This window comes from Glandiceps talaboti, chromosome 23 (genome assembly GCF_964340395.1).
Source record: "Glandiceps talaboti chromosome 23, keGlaTala1.1, whole genome shotgun sequence".
In the NCBI taxonomy this organism is placed as follows: domain Eukaryota; kingdom Metazoa; phylum Hemichordata; class Enteropneusta; family Spengelidae; genus Glandiceps; species Glandiceps talaboti.
Window position 1 is genome coordinate 7127644 of NC_135571.1, and position 14227 is coordinate 7141870.

General features: G+C 36.1%; 1 protein-coding gene across 1 annotated transcript; it reads left to right on the forward strand.

The window, feature by feature from the left end:
* The first annotated feature begins 2608 nt into the window (after positions 1-2608).
* LOC144453215 (histamine N-methyltransferase-like) lies at positions 2609-9236 on the forward strand. The gene is made up of 4 exons (XM_078144492.1): positions 2609-2798; positions 6915-7250; positions 7751-8076; positions 9189-9236. Exons 1-4 carry the CDS (start codon positions 2609-2611, stop codon positions 9234-9236), a joined length of 900 nt encoding a protein of 299 aa, XP_078000618.1.
* The last annotated feature ends 4991 nt before the right edge of the window (positions 9237-14227 follow it).

Below are 14227 nucleotides of genomic sequence, written 5' to 3' on the forward strand. Positions count from 1 at the left end.
GCATATGTGCATAATGTGTTAGCTATTTATAGAACGCTGACATTATTTCCACAGTTGACGTGGCCAAATAAAAAGATTAATTGGTTGGTTCCAGTTACCCGACCCCACCTAACTTATCACTTTTCAATAATAAAATTGCAAAAATTGTGAAGTCTCATGAGAAATAGTGGATGCGGAAACTGACATCAACTTAAAAAGATAAAATAAAACTGTTCTTCCAATCTGTAATGGCTGTACATCTGATCTGATAGGAAGAAATAAACAACACAGAGACCATTTGGAAAACAATGGAAAACCTGAACTAGACACTCACACAGAAAACAATAGAATAAAAATAGAATAAAAAATCTACCTACCCCAACGTTCCTACATCTATAAATTTGTGTATATTTTTGGAAGACGATCTCCATATGGTTTCTGTAGCGTGACCCTCGTGTTAGACTCGTGTCATGTTACAGAAACTGCACGAACGGTGATTCGACGAATGGAGAGGTGATATCGGATAATATAAACCGATTTATATGGCTATGCCCAAGAGTTCAAAGGGAAATTACGAAAAATAAAAAGAGCACGGCTTGATATGCAGTCGTGTCGCGCGACCTGATATCAGGTGCACATGACATTCAAGTGCACAACCTACCTAGTCTTGCCTGCGACACCAATGTTACGCGAAATGTGTGTACCTGTACAGTATTATGAATTTGCGATCGTAAATAGCGTATGTATATTTTCGTCATTTCCTTTTTTCGAAAATTCCTCAGTGCTGTGTCCATATGCGATATCTCTAACTTCCATGTCGGAGATTGGGCACCATTTTTTCTTCCGTAAGGAAGAGATATATTAGGGCTGAAATGTGTGTGTGTGTGTGTGTGTGTGTGTGTCTGTCTGTCTGTCTGTCTGTCTGTCTGTCTGTGTCATCTTTTTCTCCAAAACGACTTGCTCAATTCAAGCGAAATTTTGGCACAATTGTTCCGTTGAGTAATGGCAAGAACTGATTAGCTGTTGATAAAAATGCCATGAATATTAATGAGTAATTTGCATAATTAATCGATCGATCGTCTGGTCGCACATGCGCTTCGTTTTCGAAAGTGCGCCACCAACGTCGATGTAAGGTAAACCAGGATGCTAAGGTACGGATACACGCTTTTGTTCTACACTGAGAAAGACTCTGTTTTAAGGGGTTTCAAGTGTTTGTATTGATATATTCGTTGAATCTGAAGATTATTACATCAAAGCAAGGAGGTCAGCACTGAAAATACATATCATCTGTAAGCTTTATTGCAAAAATATACAGTCACGATCGTCTGCTCACTTCACACCTTTCACGCATGTATACGATTTTGAGCAAATGGTGCGTCTGTCAATCTCAATCGAAACAAGAATGTATACACTTTACCCAGGGACGAAGTAGGCCAATAATACCTTCACTGTATTAAAGTTGTTCAACTGTTACGATTCATGAAGTATGTAAACTTTTTGATGGGTAATAACAATGCTATGTGGGTTTTAATTTCGTTTATTATTTGCCATGGAAACGGGTGTACATCATGATATCCCGGGTATGTAGGGGATCACGAAAGCCGAGTGCATTCGAGGATGGCAATTCAAGCTTTCCTGGCATTTGAACAACGTTTTTGACAACTAACTTTCACTGGGACTTGAAAAAATCACAGATGTGGAGCTAAATTTCTTGCATAAATCATGAAATTGCAAGACTACCCTTACGGAAGGCATTCAGTTTAAATCTGGTGTTTATGTTTGGAATCGACGTGTTTTGTCCAATCACAGAGGTGTTTTCTGATGACGTTAAACGTGAATATCATGACGTTTAACGTCCCATGTCAGAAATTATCAATGGAAATCTTGCCCTTTTAAGGCACGTTTTTGTTTATCGTACAGGAAGTTATTCCTACTTTCACAATCTTTCAAATACATTGTACTCTACCGTAACTGGCTTCTTCCAACCTTTTGCCACATTTCGCCCTACTTCTTTGTGTTGTTCGGACTTAGGAATCAGAGTAAAAGAAAAGACATTTTAACCAGAGATAAAAGATAATTATACACATGTGGAAAATCATTCAAGTGCCTGTATTCACACTAGCATTGATATGGTGTTTAGTTATCCATTCAAAAAGTTATCCAACATGTATGGCCCAAATTTAAAACTGAGAAACAATAGCACCATACATGTATATTTACCACGACTAACCAGCTGCAGCCACAAAAACTCCCGTAAACCACACCATGTTACCGTGACATTGATTGAAGTGCTCGACCAGACAGAAAGTTAGGAGTGAAATACAAATAAGAACAAACATGCGTAACCTAGTACCTCTGACCGGTTGACTAAAAAGATCCAGACATGGCACTAATCGAGCACCATGCGAGTATCATCGGCAACTTCTGTGTCTGCTCCAGTCATGAGCGCTACCAGCAACTGTCATGACTGTAGACTTGCGTACTGCCTCTATCAGACCTTGACGCTGTGACCTACATGTATATCCACTAATTGCTGTTAAAATTCTACATCCGGAACTGCTGCCACTGACTGCCAGCCTTCTTGAAAACAGTCCTATCTAGTATAGCATAGCACGTATTGTATATCGTCATGCAAGAAGTTGAGAAACTGATGTCTAACGAAGACGAATATATGGACGATTTTAAAGTTTTATTAAGGAATATAAGGGTGCCCAAGCACGATACTAACAACGATGAATTTTCCATGGCGGAAGTGTTCAGCAACATTAGCAGTGGCCTTGAAAATGAAATTCGCGTACTCGCAATCGGCACTGGAAGTGGTAAGTTTTAATATTACATGCATGTTTTCTGAATTTATAATGAATGTTTTGTGGTGAATTTCTAATCATAATCGCGATGTTAAACTTTGGTACCCCATAATCGCGATGTTAACTTTGGTACCCACAGCGAGAGTGTGTGCCGATGTCATGGGTGTTTTTTAATCCGCCGTGATATAAAATCCGGTTACGGTTTATGCGAAAGTGCGAAACTACGGAAGCGTATTAGTGCCAAGTTGTAAGGAAAAAAATAAAATTTAAAATCTCGTAATTACGAGATTTCAATTCTCGTAATTACGACTTTTTTCTCGTAATTACGACTTTTTTCTCGTAATTACGAGTTTTCAATTCTCGTAATTACGACTTTTTTTCTCGTAATTACGAGTTTTCAATTCTCGTAATTACGACTTTTCGATTCTCGTAATTACGACTTTTCAATTCTCGTAATTACGACTTTTTGATTCTCGTAATTACGACTTTTTCAATGATTCTCGTAATTACGACTTTTTGATGATACATGTGGTAAGCCAACAACAGTTAGTAGCAAGTCAGTTATCACACTGAGCGCGGAATTTAGGAGTGAACCATTTGAGTTTTGGGATTCCCAAGGTCCATATTTAGAAGGGGGCCCTCTCATTATCAAATATGTAGTATTGTTTTGTTTTTGGTTTGCTGCGGAGGAATGGAGTTAGAGGTAACATGGAAAATATAAGCAATCACATCAAAATAGTCACAGCCTTAAAATTCGGAAAGTAACTTGTTTTTATGCCATTTTCTTCGCCCCCCCCCCTCCATCAAGTAACTTTACCCTTATATAGTACTACATTCTAAGCGCTTTCAACGAAGTGCATAAAACGTATTTGGAGCTTGCGCCTTGCTGATCAAAAATAGGTCACATGCTGCCATTCATGGTGATAAAACATCGTAAGACGCCACATGTTTTATACGAACATGAACTTTACTAATATATACATGTTTTAGATTTTCATAATAATCACAGGTTTAATTCTCCGAGTCGTAATTACGAGAATCGTTCTAAACTTTTTGATTCTCGTAATTACGACTTTTTAATTCTCGTAATTACGACTTTTCGATTCTCGTAATTACGACTTTTCGATTCTCGTAATTACGACTTTTCGATTCTCGTAATTACGACTTTTCGATTCTCGTAATTACGACTTTTTGATTCTCGTAATTACGACTTTTCGATTCTCGTAATTACGACTTTTCGATTCTCGTAATTACGACTTTTTAATTCTCGTAATTACGACTTTTAGATTCTCGTAATTACGACTTTTCGATTCTCGTAATTACGACTTTTCGATTCTCGTAATTACGACTTTTCGATTCTCGTAATTACGACTATTTGATTGTCGTAATGACGACTTTTTGATTGTCGTAATTATGAAATTATGATTTTTTATTGTTTGTTATTTTTCAATTTTTGAATTGTTCAGACACGAATCTTATAATTTTGATGTACTAAGCAAATGTACTATAGAGTGTTTGACACGGTAACCGGTTTGTATGATTTGATTGCGTTTTTCGTTTCTTTAAAAAAAACTCGAGTGCATTAAAACAGCGAAGAATATTCTTTCATTATATATCGGCAAAATGAATCAATAATGGATTTGAAATTGAAGAAAATAGTATTTACCATCTGATATTTGGTAAAATTCACAACTTTAGTTTAGAATTTTCTTCATTAAGGGTAAATCATATTTATACGGTTTTGAAATTTAAAATTCAATAACGTGGCACCGTAGGTCGTTCGATCAATTTTGAAAATGTGTGGAGACCTTTTCCACGGTTGATAAATACTTGAATATATGTATTTGGTATGGTATAATAATATTGGTTTGAGGGTCAGTTAGCCAAATGACCGGTTTGTCGAGGTTATTGACCCTGGTATATCAGGGTGTTTATAGTAGGAAGGCATTGGCGAGACGTCCCCAGATAGAAACTTTATTGATCCTTCTTTTAAGACGTTTCGGACCGGCCGTTAGGTCCTTCATCAGTTGTAATCCTGTCTTGTATTGGACAGTTTCCCTACATCTTCATCATTGGATATAAGTTGGAGTTGTGTCCGAAATTCAGCAGAATATCTATATGTTTAATATTGGACTCCAATTATTTGAACAAATTCTTTGCTGATGAAGAATTCTTGTTGTTCTGGAATTCTTGTTTTGTGTTTATTATTTGGCTAAGTTCATTGACAGATTGCCTGTTTAAACATTGCAGTGAACCTACTAACTTCTTGTTGCATCCAGTATATGTGTGTACATATGTGCACACGTTATTTCATTGCCATTTCTTTTTTTAACCTATAGGTGTTATGTAATTTCACTGGACTTATATTAGAGTGTTCAGTTCACCTTAAATGTACTTACTACCCGATGATCGGGTGTTGTTGAGAACTCAGCTGTTGCTTATAACATGAACTTAAAATGGCAGTGTGATTTTTCCAGTTAGATATCAACTTACCGGAGAATTGCGACGTAATTACGAGAATCGAAATGTCTTTACGATTCTCGTAATTACGAGATTCAAAAATTTGTAATTACGAGAATCGAAAAGTCGTAATTACGAGAATTGAAAAGTCGTAATTACGAGAAAAAAGGCGTAATTACGAGAATCGAAAAGTCGTAATTACGAGAATTGAAAACTCGTAATTACGAGAAAAAAGTCGTAATTACGAGAAAAAAGTCGTAATTACGAGAATCGAAAAGTCGTAATTACGAGAAATGAAAACTCGTAATTACGAGAAAAAAGTCGTAATTACGAGAAAAAAGTCGTAATTACGAGAATTGAAATCTCGTAATTACGAGATTTTAAATTTTATTTTTTTCCTTACAACTTGGCACTAATACGCTTCCGTACGAAACACACCCAGAGTTTATTTTACGTGGTACAACGTGAACAATAATTATCCCCTGTTAAATAAGGGCAGAACCATTTTATTTTCGGGGGGTGAAGGGAGTGGGTATTCCATATGGACAAGCAATGCAATTGTTTTTCTCGGTTACCAATTTTGTAACGTGCGGTTCATAACTATACCTACATGTCACTGGTTCACAACTAACTTGTTCTGTGTAAGTAGTAATATATAGCAGTTGCCTCAAGTGGTATATCAATACGAATGTGTTTATTGGAGTTGTTGCATATATTGTGACTCAGTTCGCTACCCCATTCCCTGCAATACATTCTAGGGTAACTTTAAAAGTTGATTCACGTCAGAGTATTTTAAGTATCTATTTATTAATACTTATATTTATGCAAAGTTTAGTATAAAAAAGTTCATTTCTCTTTTTTTGTCTATGATAGTTAACTTGCCAAATATTATTATTTGTTACGCATTTAGCAGCTGGTGTTCAACTCGCCATTTCTAGAAAGTTTCTAGCATGCCTTACAGTTTATATTGTAAAGTTATAGTCATGTCACTAGGAGAGGAATTTGACCAGCATGTTTTACAGAGTTTTTGATCTTTGTCAACCACTCCATTTGTTGCATGTTCCTCTCTTTATCATTGACATTCTACTTTGGTAGCAGGCTGAGATCTACTTTTTTTTAAAGTTCTATTAGCCATCTATCACCTTAACCAATATCAGTGAGAGAAAATGATGGAAAAGGAAAAGATCATAATGGAAGGGAAAATGTTCAACTCTTGTCTACTATTCAATATCTAGTAAAGGGCTCGACTGTTCTACCTAAGATTTTGTAGTGGGGGGGGGGAGTTATTTCACAACTATATTTCATTGTGTGTGTGTGTGTCTCTCTCTCTCTCTCCCTCTCTCTGTCTTTCTCTCCCCCCCCCCTCTCTCTCCCTCTCCCCCCCTCTCTCTCTCTCTCTCTCTCTCTCTTTCTCTTTCTCTCTCTCTCTCTCTCTCTCTCTCTCTCTCTCTCTCTCTCTCTCTCTCTCTCTCTCTCTCTCTCTCTCAGAACCGATTAGAGTCAGAGTTAAAGTATTTATCGAGTAGCTCAATTTTAGAACTAGATTTAATGTATTTGTAGACAAAGGGATGAAATTGCCAACATATTGAAATAGTGTTTCCCCGACACTAATAATGTGCCATTTAAATAAACAATTGCGTCATAAATGCCCGATTTTCTGTTAAACAGGTTACAATGACGAATTGATTATCAATACCCTGACCACCTTGCATCAGAAAATCATCTATACTGTGGTTGAACCAATGAAAGCAGCAGTTGCAAATTACAAAGAAATGGTGGCGTCAAACAAAGCAGAATGGAGTGGTGTTGAATTCAAATACTACATTCAGACAATTGAGAAGTACCTGGATGACAACCAAGATGACCACAGTAGACGGTGTGAGCGTTATGACGTCATACATGCTGTTCACTCGGCCTATTACTTTGTAAAGCGAGATGGAACATTTAGGGATCTATATAACCAACTAAACGAGAATGGTGTTCTGTTGATTCGTGTGGCTGGAGGTAGGCTTGCAAAAAAATAATTTTCTCATTTCATTTTTTTAGCACAACTGAACTGATAAGGTTCAGTAGTGCTAAAGGCATGGCAAAGTGTCTGTCTGTCTGTGTGTCTGTCTGTCTGTCTGTATGTGTGGATTGTGTGTGTGTGTGTGTGTGTGTGTGTGTGTGTGTGTGTGTGTGTGATTGGGCTGAAATTTAACAGGAATACATCTGTGGGTGAAGAAATATTAAGCATATAAGGATCTCATCAGTAATATGCAAATAAGGTGTAAAAATGTGAATTTTGGTCAAAAATTTATATCTCAAAAAGAACTTGGTCAATGAGACTGGAACTTGGTGAGATGTTGCTAGTATTTTTTCAACATATATATATATATATATATATATATATATATATATATATATATATATATATATATATATATATATATATATATATTCCTGTGCCTTTTGGTTTTCTATGTATGGGAGGAGGCTGACTTGTTACATTTTCTTTCTTTTAGACCACATGATGAAATCGAAAATGTACATCAACCGCTACATCAAAGCATGGGAATACACAGGCCCAGCAGACATAGAAGAAACTCTGTTGAAGGAAATCCCTTCAGATACCATGGCCATGCAAATTAAGATAACAAAAGCATATATAGTTGTCACTGAATGCTTCAACGAATATTCTGATGAAGGCAATAAGTATCTTGATTTCATAACTCAGATTCCTAAGTTTCGTAAATCTATGCCACGAGAAATTGTACAAAGCTTCATGAATTACATTAAAACAGAGTGTGTAGCAAAGGAGGGGGAGGATTTTGTCATGAATAATTGCCAGGTAAATTTTGTCATTAGGAGGAAATAGTGTTTAGCAAATGAAATCTCCTACAAGATATAGAATGAGTGATGTAATACAACGTGGCTCAATTCAAACAGAATTTGGTGCACATATGTTTTTTTTTTTTTTTATCTTTCATGTTCTTTATTGAAAACCCATTGAAATTATACAGTATACAATAATATATGCATGTTGTCATGAATTAGGTTTTCTTTTTAGGATGAATTGACATAGAAACAAGATGTACATGTACAGAACAAAACAAAAACAAGAAACAGAAGCAGGCAAAAAAAATGATATCCCACTTTGTCATGTACTACAAAATCAAAGAAATTCTACAATTGTATAATGACTGTTGAAAAAAAAAAAGAAACAGATTACTACCGTCAGGATGAAAATATATACATTACATCTACTAGAATACTTCTATGCCTCGAAATCTTTCCATTTTTCTAGGAATATTGGCAATGTACCCTTACGACGTGAAATAAACAATTCTAAGTTTTGATTATGTTTAACTTCTATTCTTAGTAAATTAAAGCTTGGCAGCTGTTTTTTTAATTTACAACTGTAGATATTTTTCTTATACATGAGAACAATATAATTCAGTAATTTAGACCAGCATTTATCACCTAAAATAATCTGTTGAGATGACGGGTACCTAGGGCAATTCAAAGCCTCACCCCAAGTTGTGTACATATCTTGCCAGATGGCTTTCACATATTCGCAATCTACAAACAGGTGTACTAACGTCTCAGATGTTCTGTGACAAAAAGTACACGCATCTGTATCCACTAAAGGAGAACGCATGTTATATAACATGGAATTAGTATACAGAATATTGTGGCTTATTTTCCATTGAAATTCTCGAGCGACACTACTGATTGTAACTTTAAAAGGCATACTATAAATGAAGTTCCAATCAAGATCACCTTCAAAAAGGTTACTAAAGAAAATTTGACTTTTTGGTTTAATGAAGTAACTGCCTGAAATTAATTTACGTAGCTGTTTTTGTTCCGACTTTAACAATGCAATCAGTCCACCTTCACTGTGAAAGAGGAAGGTGTTTTCAGGTCGTACACAAAAAGCTTTGTTTTTCCTCCAATTCACAGGCAGTGCCGATATCAATCCCTGCCACTGCAGAAAATCTATTAGATTAACCCCCAAATTACGAAAATACTCCCATCCTTTAATGTTACCATCAGTAGTGAAGATATCCGAGACATATCGAACTCCTACATTATAAAAGGTTTTAAGAAAAATACTTTTCCCTTGAATGAGGATATTTTTGTTATTCCAAATAATTTCAGAAGAAGATGAAGTAGACTTATCATGGCTATAGTTGCTCCAAACACTTAACATGTCATGATAAAAAGGAGGAATCTCGAAATTAAGTACATTCAAAGAAAAATTACATTTAAAGATAAGCTGTCCACCAACTGGTTTAAGATAGTAGTCTAAAACAACTTTCCAAGGGTCGAAGTATGGGAGCAGATAGTACTTAACCCACGTTACTTTGAAAGCCTTTTGCATTGCACAAATGTCTAGCATACCTAAACCCCCTTGTATGCCTTTGTTTTTCTCAATCTCCCCTCGGAGATGTATCCACTGGCGTTGTAGTTTGTGGAACTTTGTGTGTGTGTGTTGTTTACATGTTTGCAGGCTCGTACATTATTAGTTTTGATATAACCATATTGTCTATGTCATTACAACTAGCTTTACGGGTTGCAATACTAGTAATTCTAAATGGCTGAAAAGTTAAACATTGTTTCCCTGAATGTCAGGGGATTAGGGGGTATGAAGAAGAGAAGGAAGGTTTTGGGTTGGCTAAAGAAACGTAATCACAATATCATTTTGCTTCAGGAAGCTCATTCCACACTAGAAGATGAAAATAAGTGGTCAAAAATCCTACCAGGTCATTATATATTTTCCCATGGTACCTCTGCTAGCAGAGGCGTTGTCACTATTATACGAAATCTAGATTATGTTATACATACAGTTAAATGTGATACAGAGGGGAGGGTTGTCATAATTTCCATTGATATTGAGAATAAGCCTTTCCTTATTGTTAATACATATGCACCTAATTATGAGAATACACACTCTATTTTCATGGAACAGTTGTCGAATCTAATGCATGAAGCTCATATTGAACCTGATCGTGAGATCATCTGGGGCGGTGATCACAACTTAACCTTAGACGAAAACTTAGATCGCTCAGGAGGTAATCCAATTACCTGGAAAAAATCAGTTAGTGTGTTTAATAGTATTTTATCCAAGTTTGACTTGGAGGACATTTGGCGTACTAGAAACCCAACGATAAAACGTTTTACTTGGAGACGTCTACGTCCAGCATTGATTCAAAGCCGCCTAGATTTCTTTCTGATCAGTAGTTCTCTCCAGAGCTCTATTGTTAACTGTGATATCGTCCCAAATATCATGTCCGATCATTCAGCTATAGTTTTGACAATTGGAGATAGTCGATGTAGGCTTGGCAGATCTCACTGGAAATTTAACAATAGCCTGATTCATGACCCTGTATATATTAATCTTATTCACGATAGTCTCCAGAATTGGAAGACAGAGTATGGCAACCCTCACAATAAGCAAGGCTTATGGGAATATATTAAGTTTAAGGTCAAAGTTACCACAATTAGTTATAGCAAAAGAAATGCTAAAGTGAGGAATGAGCGGATAACCACACTAGAAAATAAGTTACGTGACCTTGACATAGAGCTCAGTGGTAGGGACTCGGACGAATTGAAGACAGAAATCGAAAGAATTCGCAATGAATTAAATTTGGAATATAATTATTTAACAGAAGGCGCGGTAGTGCGCTCCAGAGCTGACTGGTATGAATTTGGTGAAAAAAATACAAAATATTTTCTCGGCCTTGAAAAATATAATGCTAAAAAGTCACAAATTACCCAATTATTTGATCAACATGATTATCTATTGACACACCCTAAGGAAATTCAAAGCCATATTCGGAGTTACTATTCTGAGCTCTTTGCCAATCATATTCAGGATTGGGATGAGGAATACGCCGACACCTTTCTGAATAGTGATATGTTCCCCAAACTTAGCAATATAGATAAGGATATGTGTGAGGGACCTATCACTTTCAACGAGGGATTTCTTTCACTTAACAGTATGCCTAAAAACAAAACACCAGGGAATGATGGCCTAACGGTTGAATTCTACCAAACATTCTGGAACCTGCTCGGCCATTATGTAATCGATTCTATGAATGAGGCAAAGGTAAAGGGTCAGCTATCGCCTAGTCAGTGTCAAGGCGTAATTACATTAATAGAAAAAAAGGGTAAAGACAAAAGATACATTCGTAATTGGCGTCCAATAACACTCCTTAATACTGATTACAAACTGGCAGCTAGATGTATTGCGAAAAGAATGGATAAAGTCACTGAGTCTTTAATTAGTGTATCACAAACAGCTTTCGTGAAAAATAGATCAATCGGTCAGTGTGTTCGGCTTATCGACGGCATTATGAATTATACGAAAGATGTTGATACCACGGGCATACTAATTGCCGTTGATTTTCAAAAGGCATTTGACAGTCTTGATCGTAAATTTATGTTTCAATGTCTTCAGAATTTCAACTTTGGTCCATCTATTATAGAATGGATACAAACATTCTATCGCAATCCATCCAGCTGTGTCATGAATCGTGGCCTTTCAACTGCATATTTTAATCTTGGTAGAGGAGTTAGGCAGGGTGACCCACTTTCACCGATCTTATTCATTCTTGCTTTGGAGTCCTTACTTATCAGGTTACATCATGACGATAAAACCAGTGGTATTTGTGTGGAGGGCTATGAAGTTAAGAGCTCGGCATATGCTGATGATCTCACCTGTTTCCTTAAAGATGAACAATCTGCTGAAAACCTTCTTTGTCTTCTTAGAGTTTTTTCTGAAGTATCAGGGTTATGTGTTAATTTTGATAAGACTGAAGCACTCTGGTTGGGAAATTGGAGATTTCGTCGAGATACTCCGTTCGGGGTCAAATGGCCTATGTCACCAATCAAGATTGTGGGTGTATTTTTTTCATATGATACAGCTACAGCTTATAAACTGAATCTGGCTGCACCACTCAAGGGACTGTCAGATGTACTGCAATGCTGGACCAGTCGTAACCTTACCATTATGGGTAGAGTTCAGATAATTAAAAGTCTAGTCATTCCGAAATTGCTGTACATCCTTAATCTTATCAATGTCCATCAAAAAGATGTAAAACACATCAATTCGTTAATTTATTCGTTTTTATGGAAGGGACACGATAGAGTAGCACGTGACACAATGATTGGTGACATAGGCCAAGGGGGTTTAGGTATGCTAGACATTGGTGCACATATGTTTAAGGGTAATGGCTAGAGCTGATTAGGCTTTGGTGAACATCTCTTGAATATTAATGAGGTATTTATATAATTAATGGTGTTCAGTAATTAGGCTATATCTGAAAAATCTAATTTGGTGTATACATTGATAATAGCAAAGCACATGTGGCATATAAGTTTGATAATATAGCTTGTAATGTTGACTCATTTGCATAATGAGTGATTTTCAGTAATCAGGTCATATCATAAGAATGCATGCTTCTAATTCAATATAATTTGGTATATACATCAACCACAACAATGCGCACATGTTCTAAAATGTTTGTTGATGTAATTGTTAGCTGTAATGTTTCATTTGCATTATTGATTTTCAGTCTTGTGGGTATATTTAAAGAATGTTTATATCAAATTTCATATAATGTGGTACATGCATTGATATAGTTGCCTGACGTAGTTTTTAATTGTCATCAGTCATTTGTATAGTTAATGATATGAGAATACAACCCATACTTTGCTGCACACGTTAATCAAATTGCGCATGTCCTATAAAACTAGATTATTCGTTTGCATAATTAATTATTTTCAGTAATTAGTCAATGTCTTAAGTCAATCTGATTAAAATCCGATGTAGATGTCGGCTAATCATTCATTGCTATTTTACCTTCGTTATTTTGCCTGAATTGACCTTCTTGGTACATGTTTACATTTTTTAGCCTGATAGCCTCCTCTACATCTGAACTGGCGCACATTCAAACGACCATATATTTATACTATGAGCCCGGTGATGAGAAAACAGAAAATGATATGATAGACACTCGTGACACTGTAAATGCATACAAAGGTACAAGTTATTTCTAACTTGGCAAATTACACAGTATAGGACACGTCAGTACATACCACATGACAACTAGCCCGTAATGTATTTATAGTTCATGCCATTGTTTTATAAATGAAAATGAGAATTAATAACGTAAACATGGTGATTCACTCTTGACCACTATATGAAAATCAAATGATTAGATTTCAGATAAAACTTTCTTGAAAAATATTTCTTTTAGGCAAGTGGTGTTATTACTCAATATTGATAGTGTAGTTTTAGGAAGTAAGCTTATGATAAAAATATCGATAACTGTCCAGTCAATCTAGACTTTCATTGATGAAAATCCTAACTGACCCATTCCATATGTATAATGTTTATGCCCTATCACATTACACTGTGCATCAATTACTACCACATCATACTATTGATGCTAATATTACTACTGATCTTCGCACACAGCTGATAGACCAAGTAATAACACTCGAATCACTCTCATATCTCATATCCGACTCAACTTCTGTATGTACGTACCAGGATCACACTTGAACTTAAAGGGAATTAGCTCAGATTACACACAGTGTTTAAAGATCTACACTGGAAATCAAGGCAAACACCCAGCATAGGGCCTCGTTCATTGACTTCCCGCGAAGCCAAGTCTCCCTACCAAAACTGAGTGCCTGTCAGTTCCAAGTGTCCTTTATTGTGACGTCCCCAAAGTCTAAATTTACAGAACGCATGGCCAATGGCCAAATAATTATTTCTGGGCGTGACCATGCCCTAAAAGTATTCCCAAAACATTGATGAATGATCACTATGAATCCTAGATATTTATGAAATGCAGACTGTCGTCTCATGTATTCGAGTATGCTTGGAATCCTGTGTGGTCTGAATCCAATATCCTTGAGACAGTCTTTTGACCTTTCAGTAAACTAGGACATGCGATGTTGTTAAAATATTAAGTTTACTGAAAATACAA

Coding starts and splice junctions, on each gene's coding strand:
- LOC144453215 (XM_078144492.1), top strand. CDS start 2,609: ATGCAAGAAGTTGAGAAACTGATGTCTAACGAAGACGAATATATGGAC. Junction 7,251..7,750: donor GTTGATTCGTGTGGCTGGAG/GTAGGCTTGCAA, acceptor TCTTTCTTTTAG/ACCACATGATGAAATCGAAA. Junction 8,077..9,188: donor TTGTCATGAATAATTGCCAG/GTAAATTTTGTC, acceptor TCCAATTCACAG/GCAGTGCCGATATCAATCCC.